At 40.8% G+C, this 19814-nt stretch overlaps 1 protein-coding gene across 1 annotated transcript; it reads left to right on the forward strand.

Moving 5' to 3' along the window:
• The first annotated feature begins 341 nt into the window (after positions 1–341).
• Sqle (squalene epoxidase) lies at positions 342–17959 on the forward strand. Its single transcript, XM_013025195.1, has 11 exons — positions 342–855; positions 4873–5122; positions 6038–6218; positions 7603–7699; positions 9925–10038; positions 10125–10296; positions 11913–12008; positions 14068–14210; positions 15039–15135; positions 16693–16780; positions 17450–17959. The coding sequence occupies exons 1-11, from the start codon at positions 568–570 to the stop codon at positions 17646–17648; spliced, it is 1725 nt and encodes a 574-aa protein (XP_012880649.1). The 5' UTR covers positions 342–567; the 3' UTR covers positions 17649–17959.
• The last annotated feature ends 1855 nt before the right edge of the window (positions 17960–19814 follow it).

The raw sequence follows: 19814 nt of genomic DNA on the forward strand, positions 1-19814 counted from the left end.
CGCGCTCACCTGCCTGGGAGCCGCAGTGTCGTCCGGCGGGTTCCGGGCCGCCGAGCGCGGGGCTCGCGGAGACGTCGCCAGGTCGGGGCGCGGGGCCGCGGTGGGTAATCAGAGGCGGTGGTTTGAGGGAGGAGGCGGTCCAGGCGTGGCGCCCCGAGGGAGGGCCGGGCACGGTCGCGTCCCACCTGCCGGCGCCCTCGGGCCTCGGCCGAGCCGCTCCGCCCTCGCCGACCCGCGAGAGAAGAGGAGAGGGGAGTGGAAGAGCAATCCCACCGCGGACTCGCCGACGTCGGAAGCCGCCTGCCGCCCGCCGCCGCCGCGGAAACCGCCCCCAGGCCGGCCGCCGAGGGCTGGCCCGGAGGCCGCGCCGCGCGCCCGGCCCGCGTCGTGTGGTAAACGCTGACCTCGTTGACTGGCAGTCCTGGGACATGGTGTAGGGGTGCTCGGCGAGCATCCCGCCGAGAATACCTTGTGTTCTTAGGCGGGGGAGGGAATCGCCAGAACCCCATTGTGGTGGCTGGGGAGAAGCTCAGCTGTGATCGGTGCCACCAAAGGAGCCGTCGAACCATGTGGACTTTTCTCGGCATTGCCACGTTCACCTATTTTTATAAGAAATGCGGCGATTTCGTCACGCTGGCCAACAAGGAGCTCCTGTTGTGCGTGCTGGTGTTCCTGACCCTGGGCCTGGTGCTTTCCTATCGCTACCGCCACCGAAGCGGGGGCCTCCTGGGGCTCCAGCTTAGCGGCTCCCAGTTTGCCATCTTCGATGTTCTTTCAGCTCTGCCCCTCGTTGGCTTCTTCTGGGCCAAGTCACCCCCTGGGGCAGAAAAGAAAGGGCAGCTGGAGTCCCGGAGGGTAAGGCTGATGGCTGGAGGCGGGGGGGGGGGGGGGGGGAAATGAATGAATGTTCTAATGAATTTTTAAAATTCGGATTCGAGTTTTACTTCGAGGAAGGTGACAATTTACATTTAGGGGACTTTCTTTAAGCTGGGTCATGGCTACTTCGATAGTAAGAAAAGTGAAAAAATATTTCATTTAGCGTTGATTGATACTTAGACAAAGGTTGGATATGGATTTGGTTTGGAAAGATGAAATATTTCATTCTGAAGGAGGACAGAACTTTTTTTTTTTTTTGCTGTTGGCAAAAAAGTTTTACTGAAATCCTGGGGTGAGGATTGCCTTTGTAGTTGGGAAGAAAGAAAAAAAAGGCATTTAAAAAATACCCCACATTTTAAAGCATTGGGCACAATGTGTTACGTCTTGCCTGTAGGCATTGGGACACTGTGAGTCAATACAACGTTGTCTCAAGGAAATAAATTAGAGGCTGGGTCTTTAAATGGCGTGAAGTTAGGATTCCTGCCAAGGGGATGGAGGAAGCTGATGACAGTAGATGTGGGGAGAGGTGGTGGAAGCCACACCAGTCAGGCCTGTTGGCCAGGAAAGTTTGGACTTTTACTCAAGAGCACTGGGGAGTTTAAGCATGGATAAGAATCCTTGAATTTTACTTTTTTCATAAGAACATTCCAGTTGCTGTGAAGAATGGATTTTAGATATGTAGTTATGAAAGTAAGGTTATCAGGCCATACTGTAGCAGGACACCCAGCCTTGAAGTTAGGATATGTGACCTACAAAGTTATGTAGACTTCTGTATCTGCATCATTTTGCTGTATTCACAGGACACATGAACAATGTTTATAGGAAACAGGGACTTGGTTTAGAATTATTTGTTTTTATTGTCAAGGTGATGTACAGAGGGGTTACAGTTACCTAAGTAAGGCAGTGGTTACATTTTTTGTCTAACTTGTTACCCTTTTCCTCATTTTTCTCCCTCTTTCCCTCCCTAGTTTAGAATTTTTGCTCTACCATTTCCAACTGGGAGGCTTTTGGTTCATTGCTTAATTTCTGTAAGAATCAATTACTGTTCTGATGAAGACAGAATCGTCTATATCTGGTAGATAAAGATGGCACCGCTCGTGTGGGTAGTCAGGGAACTCAAAGGTTTAATATTTGCCAAATGCCGGGTGCCCAGCCATTTAGTGAATAGTGGCAATCAATAGTAGTCTAGAGTAGTGTACATTTGTTGGAAGCCTTTTGAGTCGTTCTGTTAAGTGACATGTTGAGTACAGGTTGGAAAATAAGGGGGAGGGAATCTTTCTTAATTTGAAAACCCTGGTATTTATAACTTAGGGTCACTGCATTTGTTCTAGTAGCTGGAATGCTGTTACTGTCATCATGCATTCTAGAGAAATATTTTTTAGTAGGGAAAGTTAGGTTGCTTGCAGCAGTATATTTTTCTGAATGCTTCATTTTTTGTCTTTAGAAATTAGATAGCTGGTCAGAGAGTGATCTGTTGAGTACTAAGTTCCATTTGCATTTCCTCTTGATCAGGCTCTGAAAGATTTGATTTTAGGGCTCTCCTCTCACGACCTTTTGTGTGTGTAATCAAAACATTTTAGGAAGAAAAATGGAAGAAATGGTTAAGATGATGAAAAAGTGAGCACAGTAGCTTAAATAGTAGTTGTTTTAAACTTTAAAACTAATGGAAAATAGACTATTTTTTCTCTTTGAACAGGAAAAGGACAAAAGAGCATTTCTATTATGAGATACAAACAGTGGAATGGGGGTTGGAGGCATGGCTCAATTGGTAGAGCGCTAGTCAATGAACAAATGAATCAGGTACCAAGTTTGAGTACTGGTCTCGGGCCTTAAAAATAAAAGGAATGTATTATAGAGGAAAAAGTATGCTTAGTGAATACTAGAATTGTGGAGATTCTAAGGATGTATAGATTCTAAAGGATTTTAGATTTTTTTTCTTAATTGGTCGTGGGGCTTGAATCTGGGCTTGAGGGCTGTCCCTGTGAACTTTAGTTCAAGGCCAGTGCTCTACCACTTGAGCCACTGAGCCACTTCCAGTTTTCTAGTGGTTTTATTGGAGATAAGAGTCTCATGGACTTTCTTGCTTGGGCTGGCTTTGAACTGTGATCCTCAGATCTCAGCCTCCTGAGTAGCTAGGATTACAGGTGTGAGTCACGGGCGCCCAGCTAGGATTTTAGATTTTATTACACTTCCCCCTCCTCTACTTGAATCTCTTTAAGTGACATTTAGTCTGACAGTCTCCAATGTTGGAGAACTCAACGAAAATGGTTCTTTGCAATTCTTTATCTGATACATACTCAAATTTGTTAGTCTATCTACCAAAAACACTTATTATGAGAATGAATTATACATTAAAAAGAACATGAACTGCAATTGTCAATATTCATAAATCTCTAAAAACACAATTTTAGGATCAAAGTAAAATTGGTCCGGTCATGGGGCCTGAACTCTGGGCCTGGGCGCTGTCCCTCAGCTCTTCAGCTCAAGGCTAGCGCTCTACCATTTAAGCCACAGCGCCACTCCCGGCTTTTTTCTTTTTGCTTATGTGGTGCTGAGGAATCGAACCCAGGGCCTCAGGCATGCAAGGCAAGCGCTCTACCACTGAGCCACCTTCCCAGCCCCAAAGTAAAAGTTTTTGCTGTCAGTCTAACCAGGGATAGATTTAATGTCCATCTTTTGTATGTTGGAGGACCACAACTAATTTAAAAAGGCTTTTCAAAGTGCCAGGATGGGAAAACAGGAAGAGATGAATCAAATATGTACTTCCAAATTAAGGACTGCAGTTGTTAAGTCAAATGCCAAGGGGCTCAAGATAACTTTTGTTCTTTCATAATTTTCTTTAATTAATCTTCACTTAATAGAACTATAGCCAGTATTTTAATCTTTTTATTCTGTCAAGCTGATTTAGATTGATAGGTTTTTTTCCCAATGATAATCCAAAAGTAGAGCCAGATTTCTAATCCCAGCACTGGGAAAACTGTGGCAGCCATATCTTAATTTCAAGGCCAGTGTGGACTACATAGTGAATTGGAGGCCAGACTGAGATACTTAGGGAGAACTTGTAAAAAATTGATAGCTGGGTATTGTAATCCTAGCTACTCAGGAAGCTGAGATCACTGTTCTAAGCCAGCCTGTGCAGGAAAGTCCATGAGACTTTTATCTCCAATAAACCACCAGAAAACTGAAAGTGGTGCTGTGGCTCAAGTAGTAGAGTGCTGGCCTTGAGCTGAAGAGCTGAAGGACAGCCCTCAGGCCCAGAGTCAAGCCCCATGAGTGACGAAAGAAAAAAAAATTGAAAAAATACAGTTGGGGAGCCAGTGATTCAGATCAGTAATCCTAGCTATTCAGGAGACTTAAGATATGAGGATCAGAGTTTGAATTCAGCCTGGATGGGAAAGCCCTGCAAAAATCCAGAAGTGGACCTGAGACTCAAATGGTAGAGCACCAACCAGAAAAAGTTAAGGGACAGTACACACCTCCCTCCCTCACCCCTCCCTACTCTGAAGCAATAAAAATCCAAAAGAAGTGTGAAGATGAGTATGTTTAGAAATATCTAAAAGGTACTGCATAGGGCAGAATGTGAAGTTAATCAGAATTTGTGAGAGATTTGCATTTGGTAGATGCTCAGCATACATTTGGAGAATTATTAATGATAGAAATATAATGTATGAGGGACTTTGTGTATTTGAACCCTGCTTACAGACCTGATGTGGGTTTTTATAAATATAACAATAATTTCTAAATAATGTTTGAGATGACAAAAATAATATATAATTTTGAGTTGTTATATATCGCATTTTTAATTGAGCCAATATTTTAATATTGATTTTATATACAATCAAGATGAAAAGAAAGATACCAGTTAATTTGTTTGAATGAGGTTTGGGATCTAACATTTACTCAGTATGCAAAAGGCCATTTCCTGAATTTATATGGTCCTAGTATGGTTTAAGGCTAACCAACTTGGAAATGTATTTCCCTCTTTTTGTTAAACAGTGCAGAAAAGGAATCAGTATGTCAGAAACAACTTCACTAGGAGCAGCTACCTCCATGGCAACATCTCTAAATGATCCGGAAGTTATCATCGTGGGATCTGGTGTACTCGGCTCTGCTTTGGCAGCAGTCCTTTCCAGAGATGGAAGAAAGGTGACAGTAATTGAGAGAGATTTAAAAGAGCCCGACAGAATTGTTGGTGAACTTCTGCAGCCAGGTGGTTATGAAGCCCTTAAAGACCTTGGTCTTGGAGGTAGGTTCATACATTTTCAAGGAGTTATGTTGATAAGCAAGTACATAGCCACTTCTGGCTTTTTTGCTGGTCACTTGGAAATAAGAGTTTCAAAGACTTTCTGCCTGGGTTGGCTTTGAACCATGGTCCTCATATCTTACCCTCCTAAGTAGCTATGATCCACTGAACCTGGCTAGCAAGCACTCTTCACTTCAGGCTGTTCTATAATTAGTAGATGTATATTCCCTTTTGTTTTCTTCCCCATTTCATTTCTAAAATTTGTTATATTTTGCCAGTTTGCTTGAAATATAAGGAGAATATAAAGTTTTAGTAGTATAAGGAGATAGGAAGTAGACTTTATGAAATAGAATGAAATGTCTTAAAAATTGACATACCAACTCTGGTTCTTATTGGCTAACAACTAGCTTTAACCTAACTCAACTTTCTTTGTTAGTTTCCTTACTTGTACAATGGCAGACATTAACAGTCTGCTTTGTATGCTGTAAGGATTAAATGGCTTCCTATTCATAACAGCATTCAGAACAGTTCCTGACATGTATGTATTTGCCCCTTTGTTTAGGGGACTGACAAGGTGAACAACATAGCTAACAAGTAGTGGGTGATAGAGAAAGAGTGACATAGGATAAAGGGTGGATATTAAGGTAGACAGATGCCAGATCATGCAGGGCTCCATAGGCAGTGGAGCTGGGTGTGTGTAACATGATTTAGGTTTCTTTTGTTAGTATTAGTACTGGTGCTTAAATTAACTCTTCTCTTCCAGGAACATTAAGTTTCTGAGATACTTATATTAATTGTTCAATTCTCTAAATGGTTTCATAGCTTTAAAGCAGAAACTTATTTTGAATGTCTCTGGGTTTTGGGATTCCTAATATTAATGAATCAGCTTAATTGTTTTTGAACTGAATTGTTTTGCAGATACAGTGGATGGTTTTGATGCCCAGGTGGTAAATGGCTACATAGTTCATAATCACGAAAGCAAATCGGAAGTTCAGATTCCTTATCCTTTGTCAGATGACAAGCAAGTGCTGAATGGAAAAGCTTTCCATCATGGAAAATTCATCATGAGTCTTCGGAAGGCAGCTATGGCAGAGCCCAAGTAAGACAAGAATTAAATTTGGCCTCTGTACAAATGAAATTTTATAATTTTTGATAAATATTTGGGATATAGTCTAGAACATAGGTATACTAAAATAAACTATATATTAGAAGGAATACTTATATTTAGTGCCTTTGTTAAGAATATCATATAGAGCCAGGCATTGGTGGCTTATGCCTGTAATCCTAGCTACTCAGGAGGCTGAGATCTGAGGATTGTGGTTCAAAGCCAGCCCGGCAGAAAAGTCCATGAGACTTATCTCCAGTTAACCACCAGCAAAGTGGAAGTGGCATTGTGGCACAAGTGGTAGAGCTTGCCTTGAGCTGAAGAGCTGAGGGACAGTGCCCAGGCCCAGAGTTCAAGCCCCATGACTGACCAAAAAAAAAAAAAAAGAATATCATATAGAGATTTTTTTCCTTTATCAGAACTATAAAGAATTTTCAGACTGGGAAGGTGGCTCAGTGGTAGAGCGCTTGCCTTACATACCTGAGGCCCTGGGTTTGATTCCTCAGCACCACATAAGCAAAAAGAAAAAAGCCGGAAGTGGCGCTGTGGCTTAAGTGGTAGAGCACTAGCCTTGAGTTGAAGAGCTGAGGGACAGGGCCCAAACCCAGAGTACAGGCCCCAGGACCGGACCCCCCCGCAAAAAAAAAAAAAAAATTTTCCTGGGGCTGGGAAGGTGGCTCAGTGGTAGAGCTCTTGCTTCACATGCATGAGGCTCTGGGTTTGATTCCTCAGCACTACATAAACAGAAAAGGCTAGAAGTGTTGCTGTGGCTCAAGTGGTAGATTGCTAGCCTTGAGCTAAAGAGCTGAAGGACAGTGCCCAGGCCCAGAGTTTAGGCCCCACCACTGACCAAAAAAAAAAAAAAAAAAGTTTCTCTGCATGCATTTTGGCTTTTAATGAATTCAGATACAAATTATTCTGTGTATATATGTATGATCCATCTATCCCATTGCTCTCATTCCATCCCATCATTCTATTCCATCCATCCATCCATCCATCCATGCATGCATGCATGCATCCTATCTCTTACCCTACCAGAGCTTGAACACAGGGTCTTAGAGCTCTCATTGGCTGCCAGCTGGTGATCTCCCACTTAAGCCTTACCTCTAGTCATACTTTTAAAATCATTGCATTGTAACGAGTATTCAATGTTGGTAAGTTACTAAGTAAAAACCACACATAGTTCTCAAGCTTGCTAGTGTTGGTTTTTGCTTTTTTGTCATTCCAGATCATTCCCCTTGCACACAAGTGCACACATTACCTGCACAAGTGTGCAGGTAAATGAGTAAGATGGAGTTAGAGAATAAGAAATTTGCTTATCCTAAGTTAAATTGCTTGGCTCTGCTGCAATAGGCATTTATTTGTGCTTTTCCTTCAGTGCCAACTTTATTGAAGGTGTTGTGCTGCAGCTTCTGGAAGAAGATGACACTGTGTTGGGCGTTCAATACAAAGATAAAGAGACTGGAGAGGTCAAGGTGAGACACAGTAAATATTATGTTTTGGCAGTGCTAGGGTTTGAACTTGGAGTTTTGTACTTGCTAGGTAGGCACTCTAACATGAATCATGCTCCTAGCCCTTTTTACTTCTGTTATTTTTCAGATAAGGTCTTAGCAGTTTCACCTAGGCTTCAGCCTCAGCTGATCCTTTTAACTAAGGGCCTCCCCAGTAGCCATTGATCCCAGCCTATTTACCGAGATGGGGTCTTGTTAACTTTTACCCCCGCTAGCCTTGAATCATCATTCAGCCAATCCCTGCCTCTTGAGTAGCTGGGATTACAGGTGTGAGCTGCCCTACTCAAACTCCAAATTTTTCGTGTCCTGAAAGTTCTGTGTAAACAGGATGGGTTACAGATTATAATCCATTTTCTTGAGTGCACATAAGGATGATATAAAAACTTGAAAAACAAAGCCAATTTAACAGTATTAAAAGCTGTACGAAAGTCTGGCGCAGGTGGCTCACGCCTGTAATCCTAGCTACTCAGGAGGCTGAGATCTGAGGATCACAGTTCAAAGGCAGCCCAGGCAAGGAAAGTCTTATCTCCAATAAACCACTAGAAAACTGGAAGTGGTGCTGTGGCTCAAGCTGTAGAGTGCTCACCTTGAGCTGAAGAGCTGAGGGACAGTGCCTAAACGCAGAGGTCAAGCTCCAAAAAAAAAGCTGTACGAGAAATATGCATCAGCAGAGAAGCAAAGAGGAATGGTTATAGGAAAAAAGGAGCCAACATAAAACAAGGTAAAATGAGTGGTTTAAATCAGAAAGGCATTTTAATGATTTAATCCTTTTTTATTTAAATAATTGTGGTGAAATACACATAAATTATTTTAAGTTTTAAGTGTGGCATACGGATTATTATTATAAACAGATTATTGGCATAAGTAGTAGAATTCTTAAGGAATTAAAGGGCAAAATAAAAAAAAATTCTAATATATCTTCATAGTAATACAGCAGAGTAAAGGACCCAAGGGCCTTGTGGTTATCTATCCCCTTCTAGCAATTGTACTTTTGCAAAGTTTCCTCTGTAGTCCATGCTTGTCTTGGTGTTGTTTTTCCTCTTGTCTCTTAGACTGGGAACTCAGGGCCTGGGAAGTCTATAAGCTTTTTTGCGCAGGCTAGCACCTACCACTCTACTCGTAGTTCCACTTTTGGCTTTTTGGTAGTTAATTGGAAATAAGAGTCTCTTGGACTCCTATCTGGGCTAGCATCAAATCACAATCCTCAGATTTCAGCTAGGATTATAGGCGGGATCCACTGGTCTGGCTTGGGAGTAGAGTTTTGATGAAAGAACTGTAAAGGGAGATGATCCTCAATGACCTTGTACCCACACAGTACTCTTAACTGCCCTCAGTGATGTTACCCAATAATATTACATTTAACATGTTTAATGCTACATATTTAAATAATATTTAAATCTCCTGAATGGTGTATTTATATGTGTGTATGTGTGCATGCATGTGAGTACTGGGGTTGGAATGCAAACCTCATGCTCTTTAGCTTTTTTTTTTTTTTTTTAAACCAAGGGTGGTGTTCCACCACTTGAGTCATACTTCCACTTCGGATGCTTTTTGGTGGAGATAAAAGTCTCAGGTTTTAGGCTGGGTGCTGGTGGCTCATGCATGTAATCCTAGCTACTCAGGAGGCTGAGATCTGAGGATTGTGGTTCAAAGCCAGCCCGGGCAGGAAAGTCCATGAAACTCTTATCTCCAGTAAACCACTAGAAAAGTGGTGCTGTGGCTCAAGCGGAGAGTGCTCGCCTTGAGCTGAAGAGCACAGGGACAGTGCCCAAGCCCCATGACTGACAAAAAAAAAAAGTTTTTGAATCATAATCCTCAGATCTCAGTCTCTTGAGCAGTTAGGATTTTAAGTGTGAGCCACTGGTACGTGGCCCTTGCATGGAACTGTGTTATTAAAAAATAATGAGCTGGCTGCCGTGGCTCACGCCTGTAATCCTAGCTAGTCAGGAGGCTGAGATCTGAGGATAGAGGTTCAAAGCCAGCCTGGGCAGGAAAGTTCGTGAAACTCTTATCTCCAATAAACCATCAGAAAACTGGAAGTGGCACTGTAACTCAAGTGGTAGAGCGCTATCCTTGAGCTGTAGAGCTGAGGGACAGCACTCAGGTCCAGAGTTCAAGCCCCACGACTGACCAAAAAAAAAATAATAACAGTCTGATTTCTAATTGTGCATTTGCTATTTCTGTTGCAGGAACTCCACGCTCCGTTGACTGTTGTTGCAGACGGACTTTTCTCCAAGTTCAGGAAGAACCTGGTCTCCAATAAAGTTTTTGTTTCATCTCATTTCGTTGGCTTGCTTATGAAGGTACTGGATTTCTCTGTAATACTATGGGTATTACAATAACTTGATATTTGAAAATTAGTAAACTTTTTTTTTTTATATTCTTTTAGAATGCACCACAGTTTAAAGCCAATTATGCTGAACTCGTTTTAGCTAATCCAAGTCCAGTTCTCATCTACCAGATTTCACCTGATGAAACTCGAGTTCTTGTTGACATTCGTGGGGAAATGCCAAGGAATTTAAGAGAATACATGGTTGAACAAATTTACCCACAAATGCCTGGTAAGAAATAGGATGCCATGCCAATACAAAATCTGAAAGCAAATCTCACAAAAGACTTTCTCTCCCTCTCCAGTTTTCTTCCTTAAAACTATTAAAAATAGATCAGAGGTTAGCTTCTTAGGTTAAAAAAAAATGCCTCCTGCCAGCCAGGTAAGCTGGTGCTGAGAGATTTAAACTAATACATTAAAAGAACAAACTGAAAATATACATAAGCAGTTTCTGGGTTGAGGACATTGCTCAGTTGGTAGAGCGCCTGTCTAGTAAGCTTTAAGGCCCTGTGTTCAGTGAGGAAAAAAAAAGTAGTTAAGTATGCATTTATTAGTAATTGAGATTTAATTTTCATAATTATTAGAATATATGATATTTTTAAGGTATTCGAGACAGTAGTCTAAAGTCTCTCTCTCTCTCTCTTTCTCTCTCTCTCTCTTGCTCTTTCTTTGTGGTACTGGAGTTAGAACAAAGGGTCTTGGGCTTGCTGGACAGATACTGTGTTGCTTGAGCCACATCTCCAGTCCTTTGTGTTCTCATTTTTGAGGTAGGGTTTTGTTTTTGCTTGCGCTGGCCTGAACCATGATACTCCTGTGTATGCTTCCCATTGTAGCTGAGATGTTGGGAACATACTACTGTACCCTGATTTTTCTGTTAAATTATGAACTTACTTTGCCTGTATTAGCCGGGAACCAATGTTCTCCTGATTTTAGCCTCCTGAAGAGCTAGGATGATGGGTTGACACTCTGCTCTGTTCAGTGTAATGGTTGAGATCCGTGAGTGGCGGGGCAGGGGAGGTGGGGGAGGATGTCTTGTGAACTTACTGACTAGGCTAGCCTGCTGATTCACCTATTACAGAGTAGTTAGGATTATAGGCCTGAGCCATTGGTGCCCAACTCTGAATTTTTGAAATAGCTTTTTTCCTGTTTTGTGCTTGGTTTCCATAGTAATGGTGCTACTATTCATTGCATGTTTGCTACACAGATGGCTTTACAAGCATAGTTTCTTACAGACACAACCACTCAGTGTAGGCATTATCATCATTCCAATTTTACTGAGGTGGTAAGTGATAATTTAGCTTCTCTAAGTATAAACTATTTACCTTGTCTCAGATTTATATGAGACAAGGTAAATAGTTCTAATATCTTAATCTAACTATGTATACATCTATTGACAGTACATTTATTTTCTTTTAGACTTCTTGAATACTTAGGTGCTTAATGAATAATTTGATTAGTATGGGTGGCTCATGCCTGTAATCCTAGCTGTTCAGGAGTCTGATATCTGCGGATGACAGGTTGAAGCCAGGTAGGAAAGATGGTGAGATTCTTACCTCCAATTAACCATCTAAAAACCAAAAGTGGAGCTGTGGCTTGAAGTGGTGGAGTGCTAGTTTTGAGCAAAAAAGTTAAAAGGCAGTGCTCATCTCGAGTTAAAGCCCAACAACTGGCAAGAAAAATAAAAATAGTTCTTGTTTCATCAGCAAGAGATACATATAGGTAGCAACCAGAATAGATATGTCATAGATTTTTGTTTATACTTGATGATGTATAATAGTTGTTTATATGTGATAATTTGAAAGTGAAATGTTTTAACCCATTTATTTGGATTGATGGGATTTATTGCAGATCATCTGAAAGAATCATTTCTGGAAGCTACTCAGAATTCCCGTATGAGGTCCATGCCAGCAAGCTTCCTTCCTCCTTCACCAGTGAACAAACGAGGTATTATTTGTTGGACTCATTTTAAGAAGGCATCAGTATCCCAAATACCGTATAGGTTGACTAGGTTTATAAGTAGGGAACATGTGATGCAGAGGATTGGTTATTAATTTTATATTTACTTAGTGCTTAATATTGACTCTGTAAGTCATTGAATCAGTCATTGTGTGGTAACCAGATTTTCCATTTCTTGATAACCCCCACTTCCAGTCTTGAATCTCTAGCTTCCAGAATGCTGTTTGCCTGGTCCTGACCACAGCTGAAGAATATCCCTGCCACCCAATCATCTTTGAGCTTCTGTAAACGGCCACCTGTGTGTGGTTCTGACCTATATTAAACTCTGCTGTACTGGAGATCGGTGCTGTTCTTGGTCCTCCCAGGATGAGGCAGTGGTTGGCTGGCCAAATAAAACTTCCTGTTGCCAGATGCCAGTGGCTCACACCTGTAATCCTAGCTACTTAGGAGGCTGAGATCTGAGGATCATAGTTCAAAGCCAGAGCAGGCAGGAAAGTCAGAGAGACTCATCTTTAATAAACCACTAGAAAACCAGAAGTAGCGCTGTGGCTTAAGCGGTAGAGCACTCGCATTGAGCAGAAGAGCTGAAGGATAGCGCCCAAGCCCAGAGTTCAAGTCCCACGACCGACTTAAAAAAAAAAAAGACAAAACTCCTTGTCACCTTTAACTGTGCCTCCATGGATTTTCATGACTCTGAGGACATTACAATTGAGGATACAACTGTTGTTCTGGATCTAGGGAAAGCAATTTTCAGGTTAGGGATGTGAGGCATTTTAGCAGTATTGCTAAAGCTTGGAATAACCCATTCTTAGTAGCACAGTGTCACTGTGAAGGGTGCACAGGAGAGTGAGCTGTGAGGAAGAATGGGTGTTAGGGGAGAACATAGCTCCTACAGTAAAGCCGGAGCTGGGGTGGACAGTAGGTGGACGGTGAGGCAAAGGACTTAGGCAGAATAACATTTGCAGATAGAATGTAGACAACTTTTGTCACCCAACAACAACAAAATCCAATAACTTTTAGCATTCATTCTTTTTTCTTCCAACACTGCATAAAATTAATTTTTTCTCCCCAGATTTACTTATTTGGGATTTTTCTAAACAAATGGAATCATATGGGGCTGGGAAGGTAGTTCAGTGGTAGAGTGCTTGCCTTGCATGCATGAGGCCCTGGGTTTGATTCCTTAGCATCACATAAGCAGAAAAAGCTGGAAGTGGCACTGTGGCTCAAGTGGTAGAGCACTAGATTTGAGCTGAAGAGCTGAGGGACAGCGCCCAGGCCCAGAGATCAAAAATGGTCATATGATATGTGATTTTGGGCAACTAGCTTTTCACCTAGCAGGATTCTTTTTTTTTTTTTTTTTTGGCCAGTCGTGGGTCTGAACTCTGGGCCTGGGCGCTGTCCCTGAGCTGAGCTCTTCAGCTCAAAGCTAGTGCTCTACCAATTGAGCCACAGTGCTACTTCCGGCTTTTTTCGCTTATGTGGTGCTAAGGAATCAAACCCAGGGCCTCATGCATACAAGGCAAGCACTCTACCACTGAGCCAACTTCCCAGCCCTAGCAGGATGGGTTTTTTTTTTGGTTTGGTTTTACTCTTTTTAAATGTCTATTTTGTCTTCTATTTGAACTACAGTGTGACTGGGCTGGTACTGTATGGGCTGTCTACACTGAATATGACTGAAATGACAGACATCTAGTTTTTTAAGAGATTTCTTATATCTGGATACTTCTAAGTTTCTTTTGAATTTTCTCATATTTTAACTTGAGAAAGGCTTTATAAAAGGATTGACCTTGTTGGATTTCACATTAGGCCTGTGAATTTCATGAGGTCTATCTATCACTATCTTCTTATGCCTAGCATGGTATTAGATGCCCCAGTAAATATTGAATGGATTAGTTCTTGAACCTTTACTGCAATGAGTTCTACTCATGGTTTGTTTCCTTGTATTGACAGTCTTTGTATTTTTTTGCTCATATCAGTCACATTATAATTATGGGAAGAGTAAACTTGCGTTGTTTGTGGATGCTATAATTTTAAGGATCTCTTCTAGGTGTTCTTCTTTTGGGGGATGCATATAATTTGAGGCATCCTCTTACTGGTGGAGGAATGACTGTTGCTTTTAAAGATATAAAGCTATGGAGAACGCTGCTAAAGGCTATTCCTGATCTTTATGATGATGCTGCCATTTTCCAGGTAAGATACTAGGTTATACTTTGACAAAAATGTCAAATAGATTTCTTTCTAGGGGCTAAGAAGAATGGGGTCCTGATGGGCAATCCATACTTGGGAGCATGTGCTTCACAGTGGTACTTGGTTAGGCCTAAAGAACATGAATTGCAAACTGAGCCTTAACAGTATTTCTGCATTTTTGTGTTTTTAATTTTTATTTAAAAAATTTGTTATTATAAAGGTGATACACAAACTGGTTATGGTTATTTAAAAGTACATAAAGAGTACATTTCTTTTTGGACAGTATTACCCTTTCCCTTACTCTCTCCCAGTTTTCCCTCCCATTGTCACCCACAAGTTATATAGCTCATTTTAATGTACAGTGTTTAATGAGTACCATTGCTGCATTTGTTTATACTTTGTCCCTCCATTTCAGTGACAAGCCCCCCCTTCCCAGATCCCAAAGACAGATAAAGAAACAAATGAGACAAAGAAAAAAAACCAACAAAACAGCAACAAAGAAAAAATCTTTGCATTTCCTAGAGTTCATTTCTAATATTTTACATAATCAGATGCACATAGGCATTGTGCCTTTGTATTCCTCTCCTACGAGTATCCTCCTTTTTGTGTTTTCATATTGTGTGCAACACTAGATTCCCACAGGCCACTGGTTGTAATGTTAAAGTTAGCATTAGTCATGTAACCCAGTACTATGAAAATGCTTTCTTTTGTAAGTGACAAACAATGCTGTATTAGTTGCTGATCATACTCCAGTAAATACCTGTATGAAGGGCTTAAACATTAGCTTATGCTTTCATTCTCTTAATGTAAGTGATGTTTTTCATCTTTTAGGCCAAAAAATCATTCTACTGGTCAAGAAAAAGTTCTCATTCCTTTGTTGTGAATGTCCTCGCCCAGGCTCTTTATGAGTTGTTTTCTGCCACAGATGGTAAGTTCAGATACTTATTTTTTATGAACACTGCTCAGTTGCAGACTTTTAGCACAGAAAACTGGAATTCATTACAAAAGTTAGTAGTTAGTCCAGAATTCAAATGTTACTGAGTTTGTTAACACCTAAGTTGATGTTGGTGACTCTTATTTTTTGCCAGTCCCAGGGCTTGAACTCAGGGCCTGGGCACTGTCCCTGAGTTTCTTTTGCTCAAGGCTAGCACTTTACCACTTGAGCCACAGCACCACTTCTGGATTTTTCCGTTGATGTGGTACTGAGGAATTAAACCCAGGGCTTCATGCATGCTAAGCAAGCAATCTACACTAAGCCATATTTCCCAGCCCAGTTTGTGGCTCTTTGTAACTTTCAGTTCTAATCATCTTATATCTATCATTCCTTCTGGAATACTGTTGGCTTTCCTTAGACAACATTAATAGCAGTGCCTTGTTAATGTAGTCATTAGTGTTCATTTCTCTGGTCTAGACTTGATCATGCACACCCTCACATAAAATTGTGATGGAACATGTCTCCAGTCATGTATGGAAAGGTGGTAGGCTCTTTTACTTCTTTGACACTAGTTTCAATTGCAGGCTAAGGTGCATTTTATTAAATAAACGTGAACTTCAACAAATAGGTTACAGCTAAGTAACTTACTTGAGCCAGTAGCTCTGTAAATCATCGCTCATTGCTAGTTAGTAGGCTGAGATCTGGAGGATTATGTTTTGAACACAGCCTGGGCAGAAAAGTTTGAGACTCTCTCCAATTAGCCCACAAAAAGCAGGGCTGGGGGTGTAGCTCAGGTGGTAGAGTGCTAGCCTTGAGTAAGTAAGCTCAACAAGCTCAAGGTCCTGATTTCAAACTTGGTACTAGTAAAAATAAAAAAACCTAACCAAGTTTATAGTTTCTGTCCTGTTAAAATGTACAAGTAGTAGAGTATATTTACCCTTTATATACTAGAAATATTCTTGTGCTTTGTTTCTTTTTTGTATAGAGGTAATAGTCTATATACAGGTTGGGCATTCCTAATCAATAAAATTTGAAATCTCCAGGCTTTTTTTTTTTCCCTGTCTTGGAGCTTGAACTCAGGGCCTAGGTGCTGTCCCTGACCTTTTTTTTTTTTTACAGTGCTTAAGGTTAGCAGTCTAGTCACAGCTTCATGCTTCACTTCCAGTTTTATGGTGGTTAATTGGAGATACATCTCAGACTTTTCTGCCCTGCCTGTCTTGGTACTGCATTCCTCAGATCTCAGCCTCCTGAGTAGCTAGTTAGAATTACAGGTGTGAACCACTAGCACCCGGCTGAATAACTTTTAAATAACTTTCAGTATCTACATGGTAGCAGTTAGTTACAGAAACAAATCAATGGATACTTGTATTTCTACCTATAATTAAATTTAAAATTTGAAATGTATCCTAGCAGTTGAAATTCTAGGAGTAGGTGTTTTAAAATTATCTTGTCAGGTTTGTTTGGTACACTGTCATTATTTATTTCCAAAATAAATTGAGTCTAGCATAAATGCATGAATATTTTTGAATGATTTCTAAATTTTTTTTTTAGATTCCTTGCACCAACTAAGAAAAGCCTGTTTTCTTTATTTCAAACTTGGTGGAGAATGTGTTGCTGGACCTGTTGGGCTGCTTTCTGTGTAAGTTGCTTTGCTGGTATTGGGGAAACACAGTTCTTCTTTTTTGCCTTGTTTTATAACCCATTAGAATCCCCATCAGGATGTGGCTCAGGGAATGAAAAAGGCATCCGTTAGCAGGAAACAGCATTGCCTCAAAGATGTAGGAGATGGCAACTGAAACCCTGGAGTAAAACTATAGGTTTTACCTGTGGGCTTACTTACATGGTCTGATCTATGAGGAATCTGAATTATTTTGATTGACATGTAGGGACTCAGGAAAGTCAGCTTTGACAGTATAGACATCTGGGAAACTGTTCTTCGTCTGTGAAGTCAAATTCTGTGAGTCATTTGTCAGCTGTAAGCAGAATGTCAATACTGACATGTTTTGGGAAAGCCTAGTTTAGCAGTCCAGGTCAGAGGATTTCAGCCTTGGATTTAAAGATTACGGAAAGAAAACAGCTCCAAATCATTATTTCTGAGAGAAATTACTGGCTTCTCTAAAGGAGATTATTTTAAATAGTTAACTGTAAAAAGTTTTTAGAAGTTGGTTTTGCTGCCAAACATAGATTAAATTTTTCTAAAATATATGCTGGGTATAATTAAGCTTATTTATAGATGATACATAATTAGAACCCTTTATAAAGAATCAGTTTTAATTTCTGGGTTTTATTTCTATTTTTTTCCCATTAGATTATCTCCCAAACCTCTGGTTTTAATTGGACACTTCTTTGCGGTTGCAGTCTACGCCACCTATTTTTGCTTTAAATCAGAACCTTGGATTACAAAGCCTCGAGCCCTTTTCAGTAGTTGTATGGTATTGTACAAAGCGTGTGCTGTAATATTTCCCCTGATTTACTCAGAATTAAGGTACGTGGTTCATCAGTCTTAAAGGGGCCCGGACTGACCAGCTCCTATGAGACTTGAAAGAGGATGTCCCCATCACAGATCTGTACCACTTCACAAACGGAAACTCTTGGACCAAGATTGGGATCACTTGTTTTTTGAAGTTTTTTGTGTATAAGCATGTAAATATATGCCTTAATTTACAATTTAAAATGAAGGGTAAAATAAGCTAGATATTTAAAGGAAATGATTGTTACCATAAATTAGTGCTAACACTGAGGAACTGAAGTGTTTCTGATTTCAGTATTGCGGGCGAGTCCTTGGGACGTGCAAATAAAACAGAGTGAACTCTTAGTTTTTCTGTCTCTTGTGGACTTCTTTACAAAGCTTAACAATCATCGGAAGAAAAACCCAAGTAAGGCTGGAAAGTGTAGAGGGAACCTTTCCAATAGAGGTTGTGGGAAGCTACCCTGTCTGCCACATTTTCCTCCACTGTCTGGTGAGGTTTGGTAAAAGTCTTTTCTGAATTCTTTGACAACATCAAGCCTCTGAAGGAATAAATAGCGGTCAGGGCTTTATCAATTCTACTGCATAATACAGATAGGCATATAAAGACCTCCTGGAAACATGCACTGTACCAGTTCAAATTTCCTGAGTTTATTTCTAATGGAGATTTTGGAGACCTCTGTTCTGAGTATCATGAAACTTCAGCAACCCCCAAACACCATGCAAATTGCAGATAAGTACCATCTGGAACGTGACTTCAGATTCCAAAGACTAGGGCTAAAATGAATCCTAAAGTTTTCTGATTTACTTGAATGAGAAATTCAAGTCAATCGGCCAAATCACTGGCAAATCCAATCATTTCTGTCTTATTTTAGTGAAGCATCTGGAGGCTCTTACTTAGCTTCTATATTCTGATTACCTTTTTGCATTCTTAGATTTGGTCTTTTTAGTAGCTGGCTTTCTCTTCACTGTGTTTAATGTTAACAGACAAGCAAGATATTGAAATGTGGCTGTTTCTGAGTACCAGCTTTGCAGAGTGAAAGATTTTAAATTCCTTAAAGCTGTTGAAAACAGCTCCCTCAAAATCTTATCCTGAGCTGGGTACCTGTGCTCATACCTATAGTTATAGTTGCTCAGCCAGTTGAGATCAATAATCTAGCAAAAAAAAGCTGGAGATGGGGATCAAGTTGTAGAGCATCAGCCATGAGTGAAAAAGAGAGGCAAGGCTCTAAGTTCAAGTATTGGTACTGGCATATACACACAAACACCCTGTCCTGGGCTTTGTTGCCAGGTTGTGAGGCTTTTTCTCCATGACTTGTTACAACCCTTTCTATGTGACAGTGAAATAGTCAAATCAGAATATTGAAGGAACCTGAAAAGTTTAGCCCTAATGTTACAGGTGACACCAGTAGGCTGGCTTGGGAAAAGGTTTGGTTAGTGGCAGAACCAGGACTCAGAGTGTGCCTCCTGCTACATAATCGGTGCTCCTGCAGCATGATTCGATGACTCCAGCATTTCACAAACCATATTTTCGGTTCTTACCCAAGATGCTATCAGAGAACAGCAACATTTCATGTAGAAAGAACCATGTTTGGACTTTGAAGGAGTTAAAAGCTTTTGGCTAAACCTTGTTCTCTTTTCCTCTAAAAAAGATATATGGTGGTGGGGCTTGGAACTGGCTCAGGGTCTGTAGAGGATGGAAGGCAGAGGCTGGCAGGAACAGCTGAAAATTCAGGTCCCTGTAGTGGAGATTGCTGAGAGCCATCAGGGTGTCTGGGACTGGACACCATGGTGAACCCCAAACATCTTGAAGGCACATGGATACAGACTGGTCACTCCCTGTACTACTGGTCTGGCTGCCCACCAGGTGCCAATCATGGGTGGACCAAAGTCCCACCATCTAGCTGGGCAAGCAGGATGTTTTACAGGATGCAAAACTAGCTTTTGAATCGTAAGCAGGACCATCTGATACTGGTAATACTATTTTACTGAAAATCTTCAATTGCACAAATAGTTCTTTAGAACATAAAATTAAAGAGATTTATACATAACAATTACATTCAGCATTTATAAGAGGGAATACAAAAAAGGGTTCTGCTTCTACATGATATAAATTGCATATAATTCCATGATTTTGTGTGTGGGGGGCCTGAACCCAGGGCCTGTCTTTTTCTTATAAGGCAGTAGCATACCATTTGAGCCACAC

The sequence above is a fragment of the Dipodomys ordii genome, unplaced genomic scaffold (genome assembly GCF_000151885.1).
Source record: "Dipodomys ordii isolate 6190 unplaced genomic scaffold, Dord_2.0 Scaffold82, whole genome shotgun sequence".
Lineage (NCBI taxonomy): Eukaryota > Metazoa > Chordata > Mammalia > Rodentia > Heteromyidae > Dipodomys > Dipodomys ordii.

Excerpts from the sequence above, each read along its gene's own strand:
- Sqle (XM_013025195.1), top strand. The coding sequence starts at position 568 with ATGTGGACTTTTCTCGGCATTGCCACGTTCACCTATTTTTATAAGAAA. Across the intron at positions 6,219-7,602 it reads GCAGCTATGGCAGAGCCCAA|TGCCAACTTTATTGAAGGTG; the intron begins GTAAGACAAGAA and ends CTTTTCCTTCAG. Across the intron at positions 10,297-11,912 it reads AATTTACCCACAAATGCCTG|ATCATCTGAAAGAATCATTT; the intron begins GTAAGAAATAGG and ends GATTTATTGCAG.